Here is a 27,521-nt window from a genome sequence, read left to right as displayed (position 1 = left end):
TGAAATATGATAAACTAATCAAAAGTTCAACTTCAAATCTGCTTACGAGAATGAGACTAAGGAGAGCTTCAAGTCATAAATGCCCTATCCTAAAGAGATTTAGCCTTGCCTGATTAGCTTTGGTGTTGTCCGTCAGGCCCAACTATGCTCCTAAAACAAAATACAACTAATTAATGCAACCATCAAAATAAAAACAAGCCATAGAATTACAAGTCATAAACTTACAATACTTTCAACCTGGCCCAACTAGCTTCGGTGTCAATCCTCGAGCTCTGATCTTATAGACATGTTGCTAAAATAAAATAAAACTATTTAATACAACATTCAATATCCAAAACAAGTCACGCAACAGAATAAAACTATTTAATACAACATTCAGCATAAAAAACAAGTCACAGAATTACAAGTCGTAAACTGACAGCAGCTATGTCCTCAACCGTCACCCGACAAGCTACCAAAGGCCAAGCACTCTCTCTCTCTCTCTCTCTTCTCCTTGGTGCGGCGATCCAAGTCATCTCTCTCTCACTCTCTCCCCCTCTTTTCCTTGCTGTAAGGCAGGCCACTTGAATGCCGTTCACCTTGTTTTCAAACTAAGGGAACAGACTCATCCAATTAAAATGCACTTATGGAACTTTTTTAAAAAACTGGATCTTAGTGGGTTTAAATGAGGATTAAATGGATCTAATTTAGAATGGATGCACAAATGCTTAGCAAATGCAGATCGTTTTTTTTGCGATAAAACTTTCTAAATGCGGATCCTCATGAAGGGAGAGATGGTAGTCTTGGCCAAATCTAACATTCGAATTTGGCCAACACCATATAGTAATGACCCATGCGAGGAACTTTGAATACCAACAACTTACAAGGTGACAAAAAAGAAGGGTGACCAAAGTGTATGTATAATTCGGAGGGACTGTATGCACTCAAAACAAATTGAGAATCGTTGCGCTGTAAATTTGAAATAGAAGAGCGAGTCAGGGAGGTGGATTAATATTCAGCTTGCCTCATATAAATGTTGATTCAAAGATCTGGAGTTTGGACAGGAAGTGAGAGATCATTGATGAGGGAGACACGGTAGCATCAAAATAGGAGCTGTTTCCGAGAGATTATCTAAACTTTAAACATTTGAATTGACAGAAAATTCTCATCAATTTGGTGATCATCCTCAGGGATGGCTATGGAAGGGAAGGGGAGCTGCAGTGATCAGTGATTGATGTTTGGACTCTGATCAAAACCTTGCAAAGACGCTTTAACCCTTTATCTGAAAGCATTATCCCACGATCCCATAAATGTGGGTCCTTTGTTGTCTCTGCAATTGGCTTCCTGCCTCATTGTTTATCTGGTTCTTGAGGCTTGCATTTCTTGTGCGCTTGCGTCTGCTTGCCTTCTCTGGAGAACTCCAGAGCCCAGGACCCTGCCTCTGCTTTTCGGCCCTCCCTAACACATCTGTCTCTTTCTGGCCATTGGGTTTCTCCATCATAGCAGCCTAGCAAATGGGTAGAGCCCAAGCGTGGCCCTTTCGCTCCCTTTCTCTTAGCTAATGCTCCGGACGGCCACCTGTGGACACTCCCATGCTACTTTCTTACTCAATGAAAGGAATGATTTGTAATAGCTGGCAAATTATTCTATCATCGACACAATTTTTCGTAGCATAGTCGAGCCGCAGCGAGTAATTGGGCACCCAGTCAGTTTAGTATTTGTAGTAACGCAGAGGGGCCGATCAACATTCCGGGGAAATTGGAGCAGCGCGCATAAGATCAAAAGGCCACCATGCCAGGGAACATTCAAGTTTCAGGTGCGACTCCAGTTCACAATTGGCTGTTTGTGATCCTGTATCGGCCTATTTCAAGTTCCCCTGTAATTCATCCATCATAGACACTTCACTAATCGCACCATTAAGATCGACCGCCCTGCAATGTTGTGCATTTTTTGAAACAGTAGAAAATACAATCTAATTTCACAACAACAGTTCTTGTTTGACATGGGGTCCATGGTTATTGAATACGCAGTTCTGGAGGCCTTTGATTTGCCTACAGCAGCCACTGGTGAGTAATCAATGGGATTGTAATCATTTTTTCTTCTGGTCAAGTTGAACAGTTTTGGGTGTTGTATGAATCAAGCTCTCATTCACAAACTTTATTTTACCACTGACTGTGGCTTGGGCTCCAATGCAGATGGCAAATACGTGTCCGTTAAAGGTAATCAAATAGGTCTCCCCAAGAGTCAGGTCTCTTTGTCACGTTGAATGTTCTTTTGCACTTCAAAATCAAATTTAACTTTGAAGCAAGTCTTTATTGAAAGCATTCTATGTGCATCTTGTCAGTTGCTTTATCTTTAGCATGTTGTGCTCGCAATGGCAACCGTTATAGAACACCTCTGCTCCTTAAAGCGATATATAACAAAAACCATAGCTCCATAGTTCATAAAAACATTGTTGGACACAATTATGTGAATAGCCAATTCACAATGTTATATAGCGTAGTGGTGACATAGACAGTCTTGAAGCTGGTTTCTAGGAAACACATATTAGTGCTTTGCTTCAGACTATGCAATGAAGTTCACTATTGAAGAGTCCCCAGGACCATAGGACAATGGATACATTAACTTATAGGCACACCCATGCATGCGCTGAAGCGTCAGGATGACGGACAACCAAAAATATGCATAATTGGTGCAGCTCTGTGCCTATTTAGTCACATTTAGGAGTGCATTACAGTAGGCATTTTATGCATCTATGGCCCGCAATGGTTCCATGTCAGCCAGATGAGACTAGGGTGTGGTCAGATTCCATGGCATTTTGCCATGATAACAATTTGTACATCCTGATCATGTTTGATGCTTAACGGAAGCGTCCATGAAGGTGTTCATTGATGTGCATAATTGACCTCAGCATTGGCATGCTTGCTGGCTGCCTTGATCCTGCCTAAAGAAGGCTATGTATTGCTTTCATGAATGACTTTAGTATCTCCTCTCTTCAAACAGTCCAACTTAAGCTGCCTAATAGGTGTATCTTGTGAAGCAAGAGGAGGCTGTCCATTATGCAACAATGCAGAGCATGTCCCTCAACGTATCGCTACTCAGCAGGCTCAAGTTCAATCACATTTTCCCAACGAGTCTTACCATCATGTGGTGTGAGTGTGCTGCAATGCCCTCACCCTTTCAAAGACAACATCCTGATTGATGATGATGATGTGTCTAGGAGTGGGTTTTTTTTGGTGCAAAAAGAGACTTCTATTAAGTATTAAAGAAAACTGTTAGAGCAAGCTCCATACGGGATACACCATGCAATGCATGAAAAGCTCAAAAGCCAAAAAGAAAGGATTGGGGCTGATAGAGCCATCTCAATCCTGTAGAACCCTCCGAGAAAAAGGGAGAACCCCTCCAAACTCATAGGAATACAGTCCTCCTAGAAGAGGCTGCCCATGAAGGGCCCTGCATGCTAGCCCAAATGGCTATCAAAGTATGAACCGTGTCAGTCCAAATACCCATGAACACCTGTGAAGGGTGTATCTGGGTGCCATCCAGGGCCTCTGTACATCTGGCTCTCCAGATGTGCCAAGAGGAAATGCTAGCGAGAATCTCCCAGGAAGTGTCCACTGAAGCATGAGAAGCTCTAAAGGGAGTAAATGGTACATCCTGAAGAGAGCAGGTCTCTATCACCTGCCCGCGGACCGAGAGTGTCCAAGAAGAAGGCTCACCCTCATAAAACACCTGGGGCCCAGTAACTAGGCGACCGAGCCCCAAGTCATGAAGAAAGGGGAGGTATGAAAAATGCTGAGTATCCGAGCAACCCCTTTCCAAACAGTCCTCGCCTGACTGCAGTCGCAAAGGCAATGTCGCACTGACTCCTCTACAAAATGACAACGAGGGCAAGTAGGGTCAGCCCCAAATCATGATCTCCACAGGTTCACTACAATCCCTCCGTGAATAGAAAGCCAAAAGAAAAGAGTGATCTTTCTATTTCTAAGGGATTTCCAGAGCCTCCTCAAGAAGTTCCTACTCAAATCTGCTGTGATGAAGAAGCTGTCCCAATGGGGGGCTCTGGAGGGAATCCAGCCCCTACTGCTCAACTGAAATCTCCTGGCATTACCAACTGTGAAACAAAAGAAGGGAATCCCCCTCTCTCGGTGCCCACTCCCACTCTCCTGGGTCCCACTGTAAGCACCTGATAGGTGCACCTCCATATAACCACAATCTCCAGGATCCCAAGGCCAAGAGCAGAGGGTTGGGGTCTAAATACCACTGCAAGCCCGCTCCATGATCCACAAAGCCAGCAATCCTGACAGGCTGAAAGGCAACCTCTAGAAGAATATCATCCGTGGATCTAGAAAGTATACCCCCATCCCCAACGTCAAAGACAAGTGCATCCTCCCCAACACCTCGAAGAGCGATCACCTGAAGAGGAACTACTGTCCTTGAGAAAGCTCGCATCCAAGTGGCAGAAGTAATAGGCATATCAACTGTCCAGTCCACGGGGATGGCTGCATCTATCTGCTGAATCTGCGTGCTACCCCTCTGAGGTGACTCACGGACTGTAGTCTCTAATCCTCAGGTAGCCTGATAAATGCTTTCCAAGTGCCTACTATGAAGGCGGGGCCTCTCTCCCATCTAGACCACTGCATGTAATGCGAAGTGCCTAGTGGTGTGCCATGCTCATCAAGAATACTGTCATTCCAAATGACCAGTTGCCTATCAATCTCTTCGAGGGTAAAGGGCGGAACCCTGCGAAGTGTATTCCTGAAGCTACCCCAAGCTTTCAGGATGAGAGGAGATGCAGGAGATCTGAGAGGGGTGGAAGTAAAAATCCAGCGAGGGCCGTCCACCCAATCATCTCCCAAGGTAGGTGTGCAAGCGTGAATGCGTCTAAAAAAGTAGTCCTTCCAAGGTTCTTGCCCAGGCTCACCACCACCTTACAAAGCAATGCCCTGCATTGCAGGTCCGGGTCAATGATACTAAGGCCTACTTCACATGTAGGGAGAATAATGTTCTCCCAGGCTACCCTCGCTGCAACATCTGCCATGCCATCCAGTCCACTCCATAAAAAATTTCTGATTGGTCTAATGAGCTGAGTGATGCACTCTCTAGACCGGCACTAGCATGAACACACAAACCAGGCAGTGGCCAAGAGAACCTGGTTCACTACCACAACTCTAGATGCAAGGTCAAGTTTGGCTGAGCTCCAGAAGAGAAGCTTTTTCCTTATGCTCTCCAGTACTGTTGTGCTCGAGAGATGCCCAACCCTACCTGGCATCCCAAATATCTGATAGGAATACCCCTCTGAATCCAGGAGAAGCCAATGTCAACTCCTTAGCCTGGAGTGTCCTCATCGCTGATCCAAAAGCCAAAGGATTTATGCCAGTTAATGTGTGCTCCTGCAGCTGAGCAAAAGATATCCAAGGCTGTCTGGAAAGCATCCAGTGACTGCGAGGAGGCCTCAATAAAAACGGCAGTGTCATCAGCCAACTCACAGTCCAGAAGCTCCTGCTCCCGTCTCAAGGGCAATCTCAGCCCATATAAACCAGCCTGAGATCTAAGAAAGATACTCATAGCTTCAGCCACAAAAAGAAAAAGGAAGGGGGCTAAAGGGCATCCTTGACGGACTGATGTGGAAATCTGAAAACTATCACCTCTTACCCCTCCAATCAAAACCTGGCTGTGGGCGGATCTGTAAAGGGAGGCCACCCCTCTAATCTATGCATTTGAAAATCCGAATCGTAGAAGAGTGCCCTCAAGAAAATCCCAATCTACTCTGTCATAGGCTTTCTCAAAGTCCAAGAGTAGAATTGCCAGCCTCTGCCTGCTCTGCATAGCCCACTTTGAGGCTTCCCAAAAGGAAAAGATGTTATCGAAAATGCTCCTGCCATGCACAAAAATGGATGAGGTCTGGAAGAAGGGGCTGCAATCTGATGTTGATCGCCTTGGCAAGAATTTTGTATAGAGTGCCCAAAAGAGTGATGGGTCTCCAATGTGATACAAAATTCATGTTGCCACCTTTCGGGATAAGGTGTATAAGTCCCTCGGTGAGTGAGTCAAGCATCTCACCCAAGTCCCAAATGCCCTGCAGGGCTAAAGTAATATGATCACCTATCATATCCCAAAAGGCTATAAAAAAAGATGGAGTAAGACCATCTGAACCAGGCCCTTATGAAGGGCGGAGAGAGCAGTCCTGAATTTTGTGTTGATAAATCGTGCATCAAGTGAGCATATCATCTCTGGTGTGACCAACACAGGTAAACGCTGCAAAACCGCATCTCTATCCACATCTCTGGCATGTGTGTCAGGGTCTGCAGAAAGAAGAGAGGCATAAAAATCTGTCGCTAAGTGCATGACGGTATCCGGATAAGAGTGTAAAACCCCGTCAGAGTCAATAAGCTGCCTGACACTCTCTCTACTATGTCTAGGACCAAGTGTAGAGAAAAAGTGTTTATTGACTCTCCCTCCCATTTGTATCCAAAAAGACTCCCGTGCATGGAAGGCATACTCTGCTCTCTGATCTAGCAATGTCTGCAAGTGAGCCCTTGCTGTAGCAAGGCGCTCTTGGATCCAAGCATCTGAGGGTCGTTTCTGCTCCTCCCTCTGCAGGGCTGTCAACTGCCGGCGGATACTGATCTCCCGCCTTTAGTACCTCACCTCGCCTTGTACTAGCGACAGAATGATAAAAGTCGTTGATATTGGCAAGTGCTGTGGCCACATGTGAAGATGCGGCCCCCCCCCCTGCATGTGAGAAACCCAGATCTCCAAGATTGCCTTTGTTAGAGTATCATCTGTGTATAAGGCATCGGGGATCTTGATACTGGAAGATTTTCCTCTCAGATGGGGTTCTGAGATGGACAAAACTACCGGAAAATGGTCGGAGGTGGAAACGCCAGGTGCAATGCAAACTGTCCCCCCCTCTATCAAGAGCCCAGTCATCCACATAGAATCTGTCAATCCGAGCATGGATAGGCATCTACACCCTACCATGAAAACAAGAGTGACTGAGACTGAATATGAAATGCATCATCTAACCAAACATCTCTGCCACTGAATTTGAACAAGAAGGCATCCCAAGCTGCTCTCTCAAGGGAGTGAATACCACCTTCTCTTCCCCCTTTCTTATCTGATGGTGCCTCAACCATGTTGAAGTCACCTCCAATAATCCAAGAATATGCAATGTCAGCCCATGAGAGCAACTCTCTCCAAAAAAGAACACGGTCCCCTCTGTTGTTCGGAGTGTAGAGGTTGAGGAAACCAGCCTAACCATAAGCAAAATCCACTGGGCCCTGGAGGGGTGATGGTACCGTGTCCAATGACTAGAGGGAGGATAGAGTTTGAGGCTGATATGCAAGTACCTCCTCTGGTTCCCAAGGCAGGAAGCCAAAACGTCTGGCCTGAAAGCAGCTTACCTGACTTGGAGCAATCTCTGGCATCCAGTTTGTGTTCCTGTAGAAAAAGAATGTCTAAGGAACCACCTAACACACTTGGATGAAGCTGATTCCTTATCAGCTGTCTACAACGGTGATAAGGGATGCCGCCCAACCCCTGTATATTCCAACTGGCTATCTTCATCGGTGGGAGGAAGCGGGTTGGAATACCTTACCCGACCTGGTGGCAGAAAAAGAACCCTCTACCGGAGCTGACCTCCTGCCATACACACGAGATCCAAGGGGAGGAAAGTCCACTAGTGAGAGAGAGAAGGATCTCTCAAAGGGGATGCCGATAACTGGCTCTTCGAAAGTGGAGGGTACAAAATCATCATCTGGGAGGTCAGAAAGGTCCTCAAGATCGGAAAAGGAATTCCGTTGAGCCAGTCCCGGGGAAGGGGTCCGAAGGATTCCTACCGAAGCATTGAGAGAATGTAAGACCCCTTTCCCTCTGTCAACAGAAGGAGGCACCTGTGTTGCGTCCTGATCAAGAAGTGTTGTGGATGAGGTGCCAACAACTTGGGTTGTTGAAGGAGGCACAACTTGATCCTGTGGTGGAGCGGAAGAAGACTCCTGAACAATAGGCTCCACGGCTGTAGCCTCCTGAGGCTCCTGAGGGATAGTCTCCGGAGCGGCGGAAGTATGATCTGAAGTAGAGGGCCTAACTGCGACTGGAACCCACCGGGGGCCAGAGGTAGTGCGGTGTGCAGGAGGGACTCGAGCAGCCCTAGGAGGAGGGGGAGCCCTGTGTCTGAGGCGGTGCCTGTGGAGCGCTAGGTCCTACTCCTAATCTCTGTCGTAACCTAGTATGAGCTGGTTGCTTTTTTGGCCTCTTCTTTTTCTTTGGGCAATCTCTGGCGAAGTGCCCGGAGGATTTGCAAATCCTGCACTGGTCCTGACGACCTGTAACCTCAAATCTTTGGTGAAAGAATGACCCATCGGGTCGTTGTAGCATGATGTGGTCAGCTGAAATGTTAGGGTCCTCGACAATGACCCTAACCCTGGGTACCCCATCCATCCTGACCGCCTTTGCAGCCGACGAAGGCTTGCCAGGAAGAGGGGGGATCTCTGCTACCACACCAAACCTCTTGCCAATAATTGAAAGAAGCCAGTGATAAACTGAAGGTAGACCAGGGAACTTGATGAAGACGGAAACTCCGTGCTTGTCCTCTTCAACTGGGTCAAGGCCCAATTGAAAGGGAAATAAAAATCCTACTATAGCCTAGAAAGAGAAACCCAGTCTATAGCAAGTCTCTCGTGATGTCCGGGGAATCTAGGCACACTTGAAAGAAACCTCGTCCTAACAAACGTACATCCTTAAGGTGGGGAGCAAGCTCCTGAGGAAGCGCCGCAAGCATCCAATCTCTAGCTTGTGATCTGGAGGGGTGGGAGCCAAAGATGCGTGCGAAGAGAGTCATGGAACACTCATGCTCCAAATCCTTTTGCAACTGCTGCAGCTCATCTTTTGAGAAAGTGACGGTTCTCGTGGCCGGTGTGTGCGGTAACGGATTGACTGAATGGGTACCCATTCATCAATCGAGGTGGGAAAGGCCGACTCAAACACAAAGAAACTCCGTCTGCTTTCCTGAAGCCTAGGAGACCCCCAAAAAATAGGGGGTACACCTAATGAAGGGAGAGGGTGAAAGGAGGGAGGGAGAGAGAAGATTGAGCAAGGAGGGAGAATGAATGAGGGGGAGGAGTCAGAAAGGAGAAAGGGAGGGCAGCAAGAGGGAGAGGGGAAGGGAAGGGGCTAGGAGGAGGAGAGGAGGAGGGGAGAGGAGGGGAGGGGAGAAGAGAGGAGGAGTGGAGGAGGGGGGGGGGGGAGCGAAGAAACAGCACGGGGGGGGGCGGGGCGGCAGGGGGGCTGTGCAGGCAGCAGCGCGGGGGGGGCACGCAGGGGCAGCAGCGCGGGGGAGGGGGGGCTGCGCGGGCAACAGCGCGGAGGGGAGGGGCTGCAGCAGCGTGCAGGGGAGGGGCTGGCAGCAGCGTGGGGGTAGGGGCTGCAGCAGCGCGGGGGGTAGGGAAGGGGAGAGAGGGAGGGGAGGCGGGGGGAGGAGCAGCAGGTAGGGGGGAGGGGAGGGAGGAGGCAGCAAGGAGGGGAGGGAGGGGGCAGCAAGGAGGGGAGCAGGAAGGAGGAAGGGCAGCAGGAGGAGCGGGGAGCAGCAGCAAGCTCCACTGACATCACATCATTGAATGCTTCATTATCACTGTTAACTCAGGCCATTTCTCAGGAGTGGGTTTTGAGAGTCTGAAACTCTTATATTCACTACTACATCTACAAATTACATTCGCGTCTGTGTCATCAAGGTTTGAAATGTGTTTTTATAAAGCCAAATTGTATGCTGCCGATCCAAACAGTGTTAAGTGACTGACCTTGGGCTTATAGAGTGAGATCCACCCATGCATTGGTGATATGTGACTATAATTGCAGCCTCGCATGCTCCCTTGTGCTTAAGCATATGCTAGGTTATTCCAGGAGTGTCCTGTTTGTCTCTTTCAGCAACACCAGTCGGTCATGGAGTGTTGTGTACCAACCTCTAATGCCGAATTCCATTCTGTTTCAAATATGCCTTGAAAACATTTTACATATTCCCTCCTCTTCTATCACTTCTGAGTGTTTTGAGTTTGCAGCCCATGTGGTATTCAGCCAAGACTTTGAACTCAAGGAAATACAAAACACTGAATTTTATTTGTTGAACTTCTCCGTAGGTAGGAGTATTCATGGGTCCAAATACATTACCATGCACAAGCTGCAATTTTTTATCTGGCTTGTACTAAGCCATCTTTTGAAAAAGGAACATGGTGTAGCCTTTGAAGAACCCGTCCTTCTTATGAATCCAAATTGAATTGATTTATTTTTTGCATTTTCTCAATCTTTGCATGATCATAGAAGAAAGAAAGACTTTGCAATTAATATGCCCAAACTCAAAAGCATCCTGTACTATGGCCTTAGCATCAAGCTTGTATAGCCCCCCTTTACATGTACAAGTGGCTGCCATTGCATATCCCTCAGTGGCATCTTTAAATCTTCAATTTCCATCTTGAAGTTCAACCAACATGCGCTAGTCATATGGTACAGAAGGAATTTGAAATCAGATGCTTTTTAAATACTAGAACATACTGAGCATCATGTACTTACCAACTTTTTCTAGTTTTCAAACATGTGGGAAAAAATTGTGCTCCCATGATGTTATGAGAAGCATCATTTGCTACCTATCTATGATATTTTAAACAACACTTTTCTATGAGTCTTGTGTGTCTTGAGGCAGTGTCAAGTATCACGAGTCATAGACCTTGTCCTGAGTAGAAATTGAGCTGTTCCCTGTCTGAAGTAGAAGCATAAGACAGGGCACATGGGGCTCCACCTTGCAATCGATAGTGCCAGATGTAGAGGCACCCCCCTTCACCTCTACAAAGACAAGGCTTTGTCATCCTTCGAAAAATGAGCATGCTGCTTTGGCTGTGCTGTGAGTTCTTTGAAATGTCTGTAAGAGACTTACTATTCTGAGTGTCCCTTCTCTTTTTTCCACTGGGAATTACCTTTCTGTTGCACTGAATCACGCTTTAGCTTCATGTCTGTCTTAGAGTAAGCTCTTTAGTGCCTTAGCTTGACTTACATGATTGTCACTTGTAGTCTCTGTTGGGAAAAGGGAGTTCCAGACAGATACAAGCGTAGCTGAAAGTGGCAAAACAACTCTGTGGAATTCAAATTTTACATTGTGAGTGTGAATACTTTGCTTTGTTGCATTTTGCTTTATGCAATGTTCACACTTTTTTACTTTCTTAATTTATGGGCTGCCACGTATTTTCTTGGCAGCATTTGTTGCTTACATCAAAAGTTTTGCAGTCCTGTGCTTAACCTCAGGGATAATCTTGTGGTGGTGCTTGTTGGTTGCGATGGGGAAGAAATATCTAAGAATGGTAAGAGTGTTTCAGTTTGGATTCCACATTTTTTCACTTCAAATTTGCATGTACATGCCTCTAGTATGGCTCAATCTCGTCTTGGCCCTTGCAGAAATAGACACTCCATCTATAGTGGAGAAGGGTTTCTGGGATGAGGTTCTCATTATGCACGGGGGGGGAAGTATCCACTTGAGGCTCAGCTTTCTACTTACAGAGGAAGAGCGTCGGAGAATTGAAGTAATGGTAATACTGTAATTCAACCTTGGTCTTTACAATGAACTTCATGCAGCTAAGACATGCACCTGTTCTTCCTCCTTGACCTTAAATGACCAACTTCAAGCGGATGTAGACAGAAAATATACATTCACAGGTGTAACCATGTATTTTACAAGTTTTTGTTTCTCCTCCGTTTCATGTAGTATGAAATTGCATGTGAATTGTAAGATTTAAAAAAAATTCGCATTAATCAAAATTTAGGTGGGCTTTTTGGCATCAATTGCTGTTTTCTGAGAGAGATTTAATATTTTGGCCGCTTCAACAATCTCTTCTACCATCATGAGGCTTCATTTTCATTCCTATCAACTATACCACCATAAATGCCTGTCAAGTTTTTGGAACTGGATTACATGCATATCACAATTCCTTTCATGCATGTATTCCTCCATTGACGTTGAGAACTGATACATTTAGGAGTGTTCTTCTGGTGTACTCTGTCACTTGGGATGTTCAGTTTTGAGATCTGCCCAGTTCATTATGGCAAATCTGGTGAGCACCACAGTGTATCTTCTCAGGAGGAGCTTGAATGAAGTTTCTCCCAAGGCTTTTCGCGTGCTTGGAATGTCAAATATCATTTATGTCTGCAGAGGAGTCAGTACGACATTGCCTTTGGGACTGCAATCAAGTGAGAATTGTTTGGAAAGGAGTTGCTCGGATACTCAGCATTTTTCATACTTTCCCTTTCTTCATGACTTGGGGCTCGGTCGCATGGTTATCCCTTACTGGGTCCCAGGTGTTTTATGAGGGTGAGCCTTCTTCTTGGGCACTCTCGATCCGCCGACAAGTGATAGAGCCCTGCTCTCTTCATGATGTACCACATATTCCTTTCAGAGCTTCACATGTTTCAGTGGACACCTCTTGGGAGATTTTGGCTAGCATTTCCTCTTGGCACATTTGGAGAGCCAGATGCACAAAGGCCTTGGATGACACCTAGATACACCCATCACAGGTGTTCACGGGTATTTGGAGTGACACGGTTCACACTTTGATAGCCATATGGGCTAGCATGCAGGGCCCTTCACAGGCAGCCTCTTCTAGGAGGACTGTATTTCTTCAAGTTTGGAGGGGTTCTCCTTTTTTCTCGGAGGTTGCTACCGGATTGAGATGGCACTATCAGTCCCAATCCTTTCTTTTTGGCTCTTGAGCTTTTCATGCATTGCATGGTGTATCACGTATTCCCGTATGGAGCTTGCTCTAACAGTTTTCTTTAATACTTAATAGAAGTTTCTTAAAAATAAAAATAAATAAATAAATAAATATATATATATATATCATCCATGCTATCTATATTGGAAAAAGCACATTTATTAGTTCAAGATGAACGATGTGATGTATGTTTTGCGAGGTGAAAAGGATTTTCCTCAAGGACCATTAATGTCCATAATGGAAGTTTGAAAAACTCAAGAGGAGTTTTTGTCTCTTTGTACAGCATCGGTAGAGCCGATTGATGGTCCATCGGCTAGCACTGATGTTACCTAAGATGAGGAGTTGGCCAATTGGCTGATCAAATTGCAGAGGAGTTCTCTGACTGTTTTAGGGATGAGTTGCCTTATGGGTTACCTCCAGAGCGGAATGCTCAACATAAGATTGAACTTATCCCGGGGGCAGAACCTCTAGAGTGGAATGCTTAGCATAAGATTGAACTTATCTTGGGGGCAAAACCTGTAAATAGGCTCCCCTATAGGTTAAGTTTTACTGAAGAAGCTGACTTTTGGCCAAAAATGAAAAAACATTTTCATGAGTATATGACACATTGTTTTTCGTGTCAAGTGAGTAAGGCAGAGCGGATGAAGCCACCCTGACTTTTATAGCCCTTGGAAATACCACTAGGTAGGTGGGAGAGCATTTCCATGGACTTTATAGTAGGTCTACCTATGACACAAGGTGGATATGATTCTATACTTGTGGTGGTTGATCGTCTTGCATGGATTACCCAGATCCATAGTGTCAGATAGGGCCGTTAGATTTACCAGTCATTTTTAGACTGTTGTGTTTGAGGCACTAAGAACTGAGTTGGGAATGAGTAGTGGGGATAATCAAAAAATGAATGGTCAGACGGAAATAGTCAACCAAACTTTAGAGGATATGCTTAGAGCATATGTTTCATTGAGGCAACATACGTGGGACAAGTGGTTGTCACTGTTAGAATTTGCCTGCAATAATCCTCTACAAGAATGAGTCCATTCGAGCATAAACTATGGTTATAGACCAGCAAATCCAACTACGGTTGGAATACCTCAAAAAGTGCCTAGTGTCGTGAACTATGTGGTCATGCGAGAGATGCTAGCACTTGCCTGAGCTAACATCTACCAAGCTATGGATAGAGCCAAGGCATATGCGGATGAAAATAGATCTGTTAGAGAATTTAAGGAACGAGAAAAAGTTTTTCTCAGAATTCCTTCACACTCCAAGTATTTGACTGCAGGAGAGTGTGCTAAGCTATCACACCGGTATTGTGGGATGTGGTTAATTCTTAAAAGAATAGGCAAGGTAGCCTATAAGTTGGAATTACCACAGGGATGTAAGGTGCACTCAGTGGTTCATGTTTCATGTTTCTCGTTTGAAGAAGTTTTAGCATCCAGGTGACTCACTAATCGAGGGTGTTGTCTTGTTTCCGGAGGTAGAGGATAATGCAAGACACAAACCAATAAGAATCCTGGACCAAGGAACAACGCAAGTACGCAATCGGAAGATACCCACGGTGTTGGTTGCATGGCATGGTCTACCTCTATCTAAGGCACTTGGGAATCCGTGTACTAGATTTGGAGAGCATTCCCATATTTTATCATCATGGACGCTGATGCCTGAAGAGGGAAGGAATGTTATACTCAAGCAGATAACATGACGTCGGAAGGGTTGATGGGCATTTTCCTTTAGAGGACCAAGTGTTGTATTTTATTTTCTAGCGCTTCAAGTATGTGGTTAAAGGAATCAATATCAAGGTCCTTGGTGAGGGCGAATTGGCACTGACTAGATGTTCTAAGGTCAGGGCCCTAGGTGCACCGAAATGTGTAATTGCCAAGGGGCAAATGGAATTAAATGGTACTCCAAGAGAGGGGTAAATGGTGTACCAAAGGATGGCCCTATGTGACATGTGGCATGTAGAACCATCTAGGTAGTTGTGCACTTTGTGTACAGTATGCAGGTGAATTAACGTGAGAATTGTAATCGAGCTTGTTATCACAGAGATTGCTTGGGTGGATTAACTGAGTGCCATCGCCCGTGACTTGTGAGGAGTAATCACTTTGTGCATATCAATTGGTAGGAGATTACGTTGTTTGTCTCAATTGATGACAAAGTGGGCTATCTTTAGCTACATCCTCGATACCAAGGTCTCGGAGTTTGGAGCCCGTGGTACAACACCAAGACTCAAGAGTGTAAACTACTCGGTGCTTTCTATCAATTCAGACAACGGATTTTGCAGAGGCGTTTGAATGAAATGATTGCGAGTTGCCAATCACATATACTTGAACTTAAGAGATTGCAATTAAGCAAAATTTAAGACTTATACAGCTTAAACACAAAGTGACATCATTGGAAATTGCAATATGATTGAAAGGCCAAGACAGGGCCCCCTCCTTATCCAGGCTCACTCTATTCTTGAAAATGGAGATACAAGACCAAGGTGCAATGCACCTTCCAAACTGATGAACTTAGTGAAAGCCTAGGACCTAGATACAAGACTCAAGAGCATATGTACAAGGTAGACAACAGAAAGGAGGACTCCAAACTCAGGTTTCAACTCTTGGCTTGCCCAATCCACAAGGAAGAAGCCTGCAACAATCACCACTTACATCCAACATTAGTGGCAAGCACTAGTTTTTAGAAAGATAGTAGAAACAACATGAAATAGTGTTGTAAATGAGATAAACTTGACCATACAGACTCCCTTCGTGACTTGACCCTTTTGTAGATGAAGTCCTTGATGCCTCTGAAGCTCCCTTGGGTGAGGAGAGTGTGGAAATGGGGCTGGAATGAGAACAGCTCAGAAAAACAGCCTATAGGCTAGAGAGAGAAAGCCTTAATGGAGTGATAGCTGTAAAGAGACAATGCCAAAGCTGATCCCAAGGGAGGGGATGTAAGAGAGTAGCTGCTGCTGTTCCAGAGGTGCAGAGAAAGGCAGATTTCTGAAAGGGGAAGGGGCTGGAACAGTAGAGAGAGAAATTTTGCAGTAGAGAGGGAAAGACTACAGCAGGAGAGAGAAAGGGGTTGTGGCTGCTCCAGGCTAGGAGAAGGAGAGAGGATGCTGCTGCTGTTCCAAAAGAGCTGAGAGGGGGCAGATTTCTGGAGAGGAGGGGTTGGAACTGTAGAGAGAGAGTGTGCTGCTGTAGAGAGAGAAAGTGCTGCTGAGGTGAGAGAATGGCCTGGGGAGAAGCTGGCTGCACCCAAGGACCTGGAGAGGTTCTGCTGCATCAACCAAAAGGAGGGAGAAGAAAAGTGACGATTTTTTTCATGTACAGAATGAAGGGGAGAGGCCTTCTTTTATAGGCTCACCCCCCCCCCCAGGCCCAGAGTGGAAGGTGGACACTTGTCCTAGATTTTTGGTGGGCTACAGTCCCAAAGAGGACAGCCCACAACCTGCTCCAAATCTACCAGATTTGGGGCCAGACACTTGGCCTACATGCCCTGCCACCTGCCATGCATGCTGCCACATGTGCGGGACAGGTGGACTGACCTGCCAGCTCAGATTCCATGTGGCAGTCTGCCACGTGTCACTCCCAAAAACCCTAAAATTTCTAAGTTGTTAGAATTCAATTCTGATCGCACCCACGGGTTCCTAACAGCTTGGACTATCTATTGACGTACTCTAAGGTCATAATTGAGCCATACTGAGCTCATTTGTTTGTCGTCTTATCTTGTATCTCCATTACTCTTGGCATGCTGCAAGGCCCACACCCAAAGCTCAGGGAACATTCTCTTGAATGGTTCCTAGGTTAGTATGCAATCTGTGCATTTGATTGGTCCCATGCTTGGGTACTCAGGTAGGGATGTCCCTCTCAAAGAGAGGCCATCACTCTTGTGGGTCACTAATGCCCATAACCCCAAGCAAGGGGGTCCACCCTCAAATGCTAGACCTAGTCCCCATTGACCGTAACTGAACAGTAGGAAAACATTTCATTTCTTAATAAGCATACTATTGAAAAACAAAAAGAAATATTACCAAGCAAGTGGATACATGTTGTTGAAGCAAGATGACATTCCCTTCGTCTTTCATTCGGTTGTCCTCAACTGAAATGCTTCCTCATAAGCATCCAGGATTTCAAGACACTCCTGAAATGTAGCTCTGTCCACCCATTGGGCATCAGTGGATGGGGGCCCTCTGAACTTCAAAAGATACATCTTGCGAGTCGTGCCTCGACGGCTTGTAGTGAAGTTATGTAGAATAATCTACTCTGGGATATTTCATTGTCCTCTACTTGAGGTGCATCGTCCAATGTGGGCTTTTGAGGTGATTCCCCAATGAAGGGTTTCACCAAGCTTACGTGGAAGACATTGTGGATCTTCCAATGCTCTGGAAGTCTCAATCGGACTAAGACATCATTTATAACCTGCAACACCTGAAAAGGACCATAATATCGAAAGGATAGCTTGAAGTAGATGCGCTTTTTGCTCACTTTGGTTTTTAACCGGGCTTTCTCAAATTTCAATAAGACCCATTGGCCTTCTTTCACTGCAAACGCCCTTCGTCTTTTATTTGTAGCTGCTCTTTGTTTCTTTTGTGCCTTTTGAATGGTTGCTCGAACCGTGGCATAAGCAGAGTCATAATCCTCCACGAATTGATCAGCAGCAAAGATTTTTTCTTTTGTTTGCATGAGTGGAGTTGCTACAGATCTACCATTTACAATTTCGAAAGGAGCTTTTCCAATGGAGGAATGAATTGTGTTATTATAAGCAAACTCCACAAGAGGAAGGAATTTCTCCCAAAAGATTTGCTGGTCATGCACTAAAATTTCAGCAAATCCAAGAGTGTACTATTCATAACTTTAGTTTGGCCATCCGTTTGAGGATGAAAAGCTGAGGAGAAACTTAGAAGAGTTCCAAGGTTCTCAAACAAAGCCTGCTAGAAGTTCCTAGTGAACTTTGAGTCTCTATCTGATACTATAGGCTTGGGCATGCCGTGGTGCCTACAGATGTGTCTAATAAATACATGGGCAGCTTCAGGTGCCTTGAGATTCTTTCTACAAGGAATGAAGTGGGCTTGCTTGCTGAATCGATCTACTATCACCCAAATCATGTCATGATTTTGATTGGTCCTGGGAATTCCTGTAATGAAGTCCATGGTGATGTGTTCCCATGGTCTCTCAGGAATGGGTAGGGGCTGAAGTAAACCCTTGGGTTTTCCTCTCTCATACTTAGCTTTTTGACGTGCGAGACAAGCTGAAATGTAGGCAGAAGTGTCCTTTTTCATGTCAGGCCAGTAGAAAAATTTATCCATGGCTGAAAAAGTGGCCACAATACCCCTATGACCAGCATAGGGTGGGTTATGGCTTTCCTCCATCTTTTTAGATCTAAGCTGCTTTGTGATACATAGTTTGTTCTCCATGAATAAATAGCCATCCCTGATGTGGTAGGCTGATGGGTGCCTCCATCTTTCAGATGTGCCCATGGCTGAGCAAAATCAGCATCTCCCTCATAGAATTCTTTGAGGGCTGTTAGCTCATCATGATAGGGAGCTGAAACATGGTGAAGCCGTGGTCTACGAGAAAGGGCATCAGCCACTACATTCTCTTTTCCAAGAGTATATTGTATATGAAGATGAAATGATTGCAGAAGGATAGACCATTTCATATGTCTCTCTCTCATCAGAGGTTGGGTTAGAAAATTTTTAAGACTTTCATGATCAGTTTTTACAAGAAAATCTATCCCTAAAAGATAGTGAAGTTTGAGAGCATGAATTACAACTAAGAGTTCTTTTTCATAGATATCATATTGAAGTTCAGCATCTCTTAGCCGTTGGCTTTCAAAGGCCATAGCATCACCATCCTGGGTAAGAGAAGCCCCAAGGCAATCACCACTAGCATCAACTGCTACTAGGAATGGTTTCCTGAAGTCGGGAATGATAAGTACAGGAGCTGTAGTCAGGGCATGCTTTAGAGCATTAAAAGAGTCCTTTTCTTTTTGGGTCCATCTGAACTTCAGATTTTTCTTAGTGAGATCATGTAGAAGGGCTGCAAGTTCAGCAAAATGCCAAATAAACCTTCGGTAATATGAGCATAGGCCTAGAAAAGACCTTACCTCATGGGCATTCTTCAGGTCAGGCCACCCTTCAATTGTCTGTATCTTGGCTGGGTCCATACAGACACCTTCTCGTGAGATAATGTGACCAAGATAGTGAATCTCAGGTAGAAAGAACTTACTTTTCTTCTCATTGATGTGAAGAGCATTTTCAGCTAAGATTTGAAATACAATCTTTAGATGCTCCTTATGCTCTTCCTCATTCTTGCTGAAAATGGGGATGTCATCAAAGAAGACGGCAGTGAACTATCTATAGTTCCTGAACAACTGTTTCATCAGCCGATTGAACGTGGCTGGGGCATTGGTAAGGCCAAATGGCATTACCATATATTCATACAGCCCAAATGTGGTTCGGAAGGCTGTTTTATGAATGTCCTCAGGTACAACTCATACCTGATGGTAGCCACTCTTAAGATCTATGCGACTGAAAATTTCAAATCCTCCTAAACGATCAAAGATATCGTCTATACGAGGAATCGGGAAACACTTCTTAACCGTCTGTTTGTTTAAGGCTCTATAGTCTTGCACATCCTGAAGGTTTTATCCTTCCTTTGGACTAGTAAGACAGGAGCGCAGAAGGGAGAACTATTGGGTTGGATCAATTGCTTGTCCAAGAGTTCTTGGACTTGCTTGAAGATTTCATCCTGCTGGGATTGACTAACTCTATATGGGGGTCTATTTGGAGGTGAAGACCTTGGAACTATGTCAATTTTGTGATCTTCTAGTCTCTCAGATTGGAGGTGACTAGGAAGTTCTTGAGAGAAGCAACTAGAGAATTCTTGAAGGAAATCTAATCTTTCTTTTGTGAGAGGATCTGACTTTTCTTCACTTGGTTGCTTATTGCGTACAAACACTAGAAAAGAACATACTCCTTTCTTAAGCAAATTGGGAGATCGTGCATGACTTACCATAGGAATGGTGTTTCCTGAAACTCCCGCTATAATGCTCACATCTCTACCCTTATGTTGGAGGGTTAGAATATTCTTCACATAATCGATTCGGGGGTTGACTTGCTTATGCCAGGGCATGCCGAGAATTACATCCGATCCTTGAAGTGGTGCCACCATGAAGGGTAGATGATCCAAGTACCCCTGGATGTGTACTCGAAGCTTGCCGATGATGGGGTACAACCTTCTCTTCTTGGTTCTTGAAGGCTGCAGTTGCCTCCAAGGCTTCTCCTTTATCCTCTAGGGCTATCCCCAAGTTATGTGCCATCTCATGAGAAATAAAATAGTGAGTAGCTCCGCTATCTAACAAAAACAAAGCGGAGTGATCCTTTACCTAACCCCATGTTTTCAACAAACTATGGGTGTCGTTTGCAGCTCCCTTTTCTGGAGGTGCTTCTACCTTGTTAACCACCAAAGCTGGCTTTTTGGGGGCTGCTTCTTTGTTGCTGCTGTTTTTGGCAGCTTGAGGGCATTCGTAGAAGTTGTGGCCTGGCTCGCCACACTTGAAGCACCGCCCTTCGGAGTAATGCTTTTGCTTTTGTTGTGGAGACAATGAGCTGAAAGTGCGGGCTGCTTTCTTCGGAGGAGGTTGGCTGGCTGACTATTGCTCTTTTGGTGCGTCCTTTGCTGTCTCGTTACCCTTTTGTTCCCTGGAAGAGGTTCCCTAGGACTTCCGCTTGTTGCTGCTGCCGTTCCGCTTACTGCTTCTTCTCCACCTTCAAGGCGATGTTGGTGATGTCTTCGAGAGAAGTAGGAGCGGCAATGTCCACCTCATGTTGAACAACATACTGTAGGCCAGCAAAGAACTTCTTTGCTGCTCTTTTTTATCCTTCCCACTGAATGCTTGAACTTTTAACAAAGTATCCCAAAAACGATCAACATACTCGTTGACTTCCTCTTCTTGGCGTTGGCGGAGGATGTGCCACTGCACCATTGTATCTCTCTTAAACTCCTTAGGCAGGAAGTGCCTCATCAAGTTCTTCTTGAAGCGCTTCCAGGTGTGGGCTTGTTGTCTAGTGTCGACCATAGCTGCCCACCAGAGTGAAGCACAGTCTTGCATGTGCAGGACGGCAAACCGGATCTTTGCCTTGTCTTCGTACTCGTCCCCCTCAAAGAAATACTCGAGGTCTCGAATCCAGGCCAGCAAGATCTCGGGCTTGTCCTCTCCCTTGTACTTGGTAAACTTGAAGAGCTTGTCTCCAAGAGGTACCGTATGCTTTGTATACCTTCGTCTCCGTGGACGTCTCGAAGGAGATGGACTCCGATTACGCCATCTACCTCGAGGAGGGGAAGAAGAGGATGATCTTCCCTCCTTGTTGGAGTTGGTGTTGTCCGCACGGCCTCTTCCTTGGGATTGGGGTCTTGGGTCATGAGTTTCTGCTTGGTTGCTTTCCAGCACTTAAACCTGTTGAACAATGTTTGACAAGAGAGCACTCAACTCATGCAGGTTAGGAGGACGGTCAGGTCCATTGGCTGCCATGATGACAAGGTGACTCAATGAAGGAGAGACTCAACAAGAGAAAGCACAGAGTACAGGACCACTGCCTAAGCTCTAATACCAATGTAAACTACTCGGTGCTTTCTATCAATTCGGACAACGGATTTTGCAGAGGCGTTTGAATGAAATGATTGCGAGTTGCCAAACACATATACTTGAACTTAGGTGATTGCAATTAAGCTGAAATTAAGACTTATACAGCTTAAACACAAAAGTGACATCATTGGAAATTGCAATATGATTGAGGGGCCAAGACGGCCCCCCCCCCTTATCCAGGCTCACTCTATTCTTGAAAATGGAGATACAAGACCAAGGTGCAATGCACCTTCCAAACTGATGAACTCAGTGAAAGCCTAGGACCTAGATACAAGACTCAAGAGCATATGTACAAGGTAGACAACAGAAAGGAGGACTCCAAGCTCAGGTTTCAACTCTTGGCTTGCCCAATCCACAAGGAAGAAGCCTGCAACAATCACCACTTACATCCAACATTAGTGGCAAGCACTAGTTTTTAGAAAGATAGTAGAAACAACATGAAATAGTGCTGTAAATGAGATAAACTTGACCATACAGACTCCCTTCGTGACTTGATCCTTTTGTAGATGAAGTCCTTGATGCCTCTAAAGCTCCCTTGGGTGAGGAGAGTGTGAAAATGGGGCTGGAATGAGAACAGCTCAGAAAAACAGCTTGTAAGCTAGAGAGAGAAAGCTTTCATGGAGTGATAGCTGTAGAGAGAGAGTGCCAATGCTGATCCCAAGGGAGGGGATGTAAGAGAGGAGCTGCTGCTGTTCCAGAGGTGCAGAGAAAGGCAGATTTCTGCAAGGGGAAGGGGCTGGAACAGTAGAGAGAGAAATTCTGCAGTAGAGAGAGAAATACTGCAGCAGGAGAGAGAAAGGGGCTGTGGCTGCTCCAGGCTAGGAGAAGGAGTGAGGATGTTGCTTCTGTTTCAGAAGAGGTGAGAGGGGGCAGATTTCTGGAGAGGAGGGGATGGAACTGTAGAGAGAGAGTGTGCTGCTTTAGAGAGAGAAAGTGCTGCTGAGGTGAGAGAATGGATTGGGGAGAAGCTGGCTGCACCCAAGGACCTGGAGAGGTTCTGCTGCATCAACCAAAAGGAGGGAGAAGAAAAGTGACGATTTTTTTCATGTACAGAATGAAGGGGAGAGGCCTTCTTTTATAGGCTCACCCCCCCCCCCCGGCACAGAGTGGAAGGTGGACACTTGCCCCAGATTTTTAGTGGGCTGCAGTCCCAAAGAGGACAGCCCACAGCCTATTCCAAATCTACCAAATTTGGGGCCAGGCACTTGGCCTGCATGCCCTGCCACTTGCCATGCATGCTGCCACATGTGCGGGACAGGTGGACTGACCTGCCAGCTCAGATTCCATGTGGCAGTCTGCCACGTGTCACTCCCAAAAACCCTAAAATTTCTAAGTTGTCAGAATTCCATTATGATCGCACCCACGGGTTTCTAACAGCATGGACTATCTACTGACATACTCTAAGGTCATAATTGAGCCATACTGAGCTCATTTGTTTGTCGTCTTATCTTGTATCTCCATTACTCTTGGCATGCTGCGAGGCCCACACCCAAAGCTCAAGGAGCATTCTCTTGAATGGTTCCTAGGTCAGTATGCAATCTGTGCATTTGATCGGTCCCATGCTTGGGTACTCAGGTGGGGTGTGGTTTCTAGATGTCCCTCTCAAAGAGAGGCCATCACTCTTGTGGGTCACTAATGCCCATAACCCCAAGCAAGGGGGTCCACCCTCAAATGCTAGACCTAGTCCCCATTGACTGTAACTGAACAGTAGGAAAACATTTCATTTCTTAATAAGCATACTATCGAAAAACAAAAAGAAATATTACCAAGCAAGTGGATACATGTTGAAGCAGGATGACAAAGAGTGCCATGAGAAAAGAGCTGGAAGCTTTTGGTTTTGGGATTTAAATCTTCTGACATGGCCTGCAAGCATTATTACAAAATAGATTAAACTACTAGTATGCATGCACGACCTTGCTTGTATATCTCACATAAAAAATTCATGAGAAGTGGTTAGGCTAAATGTTTAGAGCTTTGAATATGCAATAGTTTGTAGGTTGTAACTTCTTAAGATGTCATTCTGCTATGGATGAATTCTATACAAAATGCTATCATGAAAGATGAATCTATTGGTATCCATAGGCTTTGAAATACTATTTTCATGAGCAGCTACAGTCAAATTTTATGTATATGCAGAAAATTTGGTTTTGCAGATGTTGGTTTTGGTCCAGAAATATATTATCTGATTAGCTTTATATAATCCACTCAGGGCTTGGGCTGTCTTTTAATAACTGTATTAAGCTGTTGCCTTTACGAATAAGCTTGTGGACAGTTCCTTTTGTTAAAATTACTTGAGCGCAAGAAAGAAGTAAAGCATCAGTGATCATTTAATGGGTAAGAAGCAATGAAGGATCTTTTGTGTGCAGAGGGCAGCGGCTTTGAAAAGAAGAGAGCAAGAAATCTCAAAGCTGTTTGGTAATGATCAGTCATTTCAATTGGCAGGAGAAAATGGAACAGGCTCTTCTGCACCAATTCAAACAATGACAGGGAGAACTGAGGCACTTCTGAGCCCTATCAGAGAATCAATGTTAGGTGATGAAAAGAAAGACGAGGTGGACAGTGTAAACTCACCAGGTCCTAATTTGGACTCAAAAATGATGGAGGGATCTGTAAATGCCCTAACACAGGAAACGCCTGGAACTCTCGTTTGCTCTGATACGAATGAAGATAAACCAGAGGATTCATTGTCATTTCCGTTAAGAAGAGATTCTTCTGAGATAGCACAGTATGCCTTTAGTGACAAAAAGAATACCATAAAGTTTACTGGCAGACTTTCAAGCGGTCATCTTATTGCAGATACGACAGATGCTGGAAATTTAACAGAAGGCCCTGACTTGAAAAGGGAGGACATTACCACGGCAGGTACCATTGGTTTTTAGAGAATTGTTGCGTTCTTTCCAATCTGGGGCTTCATAGAAGAATATTTAGTTAAAACAGCACCATCAAAGCAATTTTTGCAGTCAATTGAAACAGATTCTTAGATTGCACTAAAAAGATTCTGCTCTTGCAGTTACACATGATTTTGTTGTATCTTCCATATATTCATCTACTGCATCCAATGGTGCAGAACATGGAAATAAGACCTCTGTTGCAGCTGCTTCAATAGGTGTGGGAATCCATGATGGATCACTGGACTGTAACAGTTTGACTCCACAAGTCTCAAAAGGCTCTTCAATCTCACTGACACCATTGGTTCACCTTCCAGCAGAGGTTGCATCCACTGTGAGTACGGTCCCTATAGAAGAGAGCATGGATTGCCACATTGAATCAATACAAATGTCCAACAGCAGATTTAGTCCAAACACTGTAAAAGACAAGGTCAAGGCTTATGAGAAATCTTTCTCAAAGGTAGCAAACTTACTTTCTAGAAAATTGTTTCAGATTCAATATCTTTCAAGTTCTTCATGATTGATTAAATGGTGTTCAGTTTTGCGAATGCAGAATGCTGGTCCTGTACACCAAACATTTCCATCACAAGGTGTTAAGCTTTTGGGGCAGAAGTCTGCAGAGCGTATGAAGCAGTATGCAAGTAGGAATCTGGAAGGTGACACAAAACCCTTAGAGGAGGAAAGGGGAAGTTTAAACAATGTAACCAGTAGAAAACAAGGGGATAGAGCAGATGGTTCTGTAGGGCTCCCAAAAATCACTGCAGATGTGGACAGGCATTTGAAAGAAGTTGCAGTCAGGGACAGCAAAATTGTTGAAAGAGATCCAAGCATATATGGGCTACAGCAGGATTTAGTTCCAGATAGTTCTGTAAAGTGTTCACACAATGTCGAAAGTACGGACCCTGATCTTGTGTTTAAACCTTCAGAGCAGTTTAAGGGTGAAGAATATAATGCATACTTGGAAGGAAAAGAGAACAGGAACTTGAGCTCATTGGGTATTTTGGATGTTGCAAAACAGGTAATCAATCAGCTCTATAATATTCTTTTGAGTAGAAAAACCGTTTCAGGCATCATTGTTTCAATTTGAATTGAACCTCACAGCATTCCTTGATGGTGATCTCATTTAGTAACAGTCGGTGAAATTATTCTAACTGTAATATGGTACGGCTCCTTATAGTTAAACATTTTAAATTCCCTTTTGTAGGTTCTTGGTGGAGTCGTAATGGTTGCTGTTGGAGTTATTATATGGGGTGCTAATTCAAGCAGAAGGTGCATATGCCCAACCTGTTGCTTGTTAATCTGCAACCATAATGGCAGACGCTGAAGTATGATTTATTTTGAGTCTATTTATATAGCACATGATGGAGTGTTTAAATGCTGATTTTTAGTATGCCTTTTGATACATGAAATATGGCTCGCTGATAGGAGAGCAAGCATCACACAGGTATCACATCACCTGTAGATTCTCCTTATGCATCACATCGCTTGTAGATCCTCCTCATGCATTTCCATGTAGATGGTAAATACCTGATTTCTTTGGCCAATTGAGTTTAAGAGGGGTCGTAGCATCCTTGGATTTCTTTTATTGGGTTAAAGTGAAGACCTTGCCAAGGCTTTCAACAAAAGCACACACCCTCTTGTTGAATGTTTTAGCAAGGTAAGTCTTGGTTTGGGATTTGTTTGCATGTTGCTTTCATTTTTTTTGCATTTACTTTGCCGTTTGGTATTAAAAAATATTGTGTCAACGCTTTCTAAAGCACATGCTGGGCTACATTCATAAGATAGGATTTTAAGAGAAGAGCAACGAACCATGGTTGGTTCCGGTCGCGGACTTTAAACATGAAAGATTAGAACGCTAGAGACGCTTTAGGTACCTGCAAAAGGATTAGAAACGTTAAAGATGCTTTAGGTACTTGCCAAACACTAGGTTCTTCACATTGAGGAACGGCTGAATTTATAGTCTATTTCCTTAATGTGCCTCTTTTATTCTGAAATTTAACTTCATGTGCACTATCTGAGCTTGAACTTTGTATTCAGACAACAAGAACGACTTCATTGGTTTATTGTGTGTGCTGTATTTCTGTATGTTTTTTGATATTTATAGGTAATTTCCTTTGAATTCGTCTATTGCAGAAATCTCAAGTGAAAAAGAGGAAATAATTGATCATTCTCTAGAAGTGTGTGGAGATTTAGGCTCCTGCATGAAGCTCTACCACAGGTGATTTACAATAGCTCTATATATGCATGGAATTTTTAAAGAGGTCCCATGAGTTTTCATAAGACACTCATTCATGGCTGCTCGGTTTGGCTGAGTCCATCCTAACTCAGTATGTGTGCATTTTTGCTTTGAAAAATGAAGAGCAGAGAGGTGTGTCTTCACCTGACTAGCAATCTACTCACAACCTGGAGCTGTACCTACTTTTTTGACAGGAGGAGAACTTAGCGAATCATTTGGGCTAGATGCAGTGACAAAGCCTCAAAAGGGAACTGTAATCTAGAATATCACAGGGTATTTTATCAAGGCTAAAAGAGGGGTTGTTGACATCATACATCTCCTGATTTCAGGTCATGGATGTTCTGTAGCGGGAAATTTTCCATTGGAATCTATCACGTACACAATATTTTTGTGTAAAGAGTTTTTCCATTGATTGGGATTTTTTTTTTTTCAAAGACCTTTGATTGGATTTGCCCAAATTTCATGTTCTTGCTGTAGGTTTCAATTTTGATAGCAACACGAACGTCTAATCTGTGTAAGCCAATGTGCTGCAACCTTCTTTTGACTTTTAGGAGTGCAAAAAGAGCAGATCTTTTACAGAATCAGTCACTCAGGTGGCTTTAGGGATAGATTATCCAAACGTTTTAGGGTAAATAATTCAGTCTGAATTGTCTATCCCTAAAACCAGCTGAATGACTGATTCTATAAAAGATCTGTCTTGATTTTTTCACACAACCAAAAGTCAACTATTGCAGGACACTCGCTTGCACATATTTCAAGTTCATGTTACATCAAAATTGAAAACTACAACTAAGCATTCCATTAAAGCTCAAAAAGGAGCCAGGATTTCTATACGCAAATGGGGTCACAGGAGGCCATGCCTTGTTTGTTCAAATAAGACATAAGGCAGTTTTTAAATTTCAGAAATATGGGTAATAACAATTGCCTTATGTCTGATATATCCCTAAAACCACCTGAATGACTGACTATAAAAGACATGCCCAGACTTTTGTATACTACTAAAAGTCAAAACTATTGCAGCACATTCGCTTGCATAGG

The 27,521-nt window shown here is 44.4% G+C and overlaps 1 protein-coding gene across 7 annotated transcripts; it reads left to right on the top strand.

Moving 5' to 3' along the window:
• Nucleotides 1–992: 992 nt before the first annotated feature.
• LOC147906056 (uncharacterized) lies at nt 993–26,858 on the top strand. Of its 7 annotated transcripts, none has more exons than XM_087376351.1 (14): nt 993–1,795; nt 2,010–2,045; nt 2,175–2,198; nt 11,038–11,122; nt 11,251–11,324; nt 11,419–11,549; nt 23,726–24,221; nt 24,427–24,465; nt 24,568–24,707; nt 24,801–25,265; nt 25,452–25,516; nt 25,673–25,691; nt 26,381–26,465; nt 26,678–26,858. In XM_087376351.1, exons 1-13 carry the CDS (start codon nt 1,771–1,773, stop codon nt 26,405–26,407), a joined length of 1,626 nt encoding a protein of 541 aa, XP_087232477.1. In that variant the 5' UTR covers nt 993–1,770; the 3' UTR covers nt 26,408–26,465; nt 26,678–26,858. The 7 variants fall into 7 exon arrangements, with proteins under 7 accessions (XP_087232477.1, XP_087232470.1, XP_087232462.1 ...); XM_087376344.1 differs by having other exon boundaries at nt 24,565–24,707; XM_087376336.1 differs by having other exon boundaries at nt 24,370–24,465.
• The last annotated feature ends 663 nt before the right edge of the window (nt 26,859–27,521 follow it).

Source organism: Dipteris shenzhenensis, chromosome 1 (genome assembly GCF_047967505.1).
Source record: "Dipteris shenzhenensis isolate YYH24624 ecotype China chromosome 1, Dip_SZ_1.0, whole genome shotgun sequence".
In the NCBI taxonomy this organism is placed as follows: Eukaryota; Viridiplantae; Streptophyta; class Polypodiopsida; order Gleicheniales; family Dipteridaceae; genus Dipteris; species Dipteris shenzhenensis.
The sequence above is the reverse complement of the archived record's forward strand: the minus strand, read 5'-3'. Positions and strand labels throughout refer to the sequence as shown.

Bases quoted from the DNA above. Each gene is read 5' to 3' on its own strand.
- LOC147906056 (XM_087376304.1), top strand. From the start codon at position 1,771: ATGCCAGGGAACATTCAAGTTTCAG. The intron at 1,796-2,009 runs GTGCGACTCCAG...TTGAATACGCAG, and splicing joins AGGGAACATTCAAGTTTCAG to TTCTGGAGGCCTTTGATTTG. The intron at 2,046-2,174 runs GTGAGTAATCAA...GCTCCAATGCAG, and splicing joins TTTGCCTACAGCAGCCACTG to ATGGCAAATACGTGTCCGTT.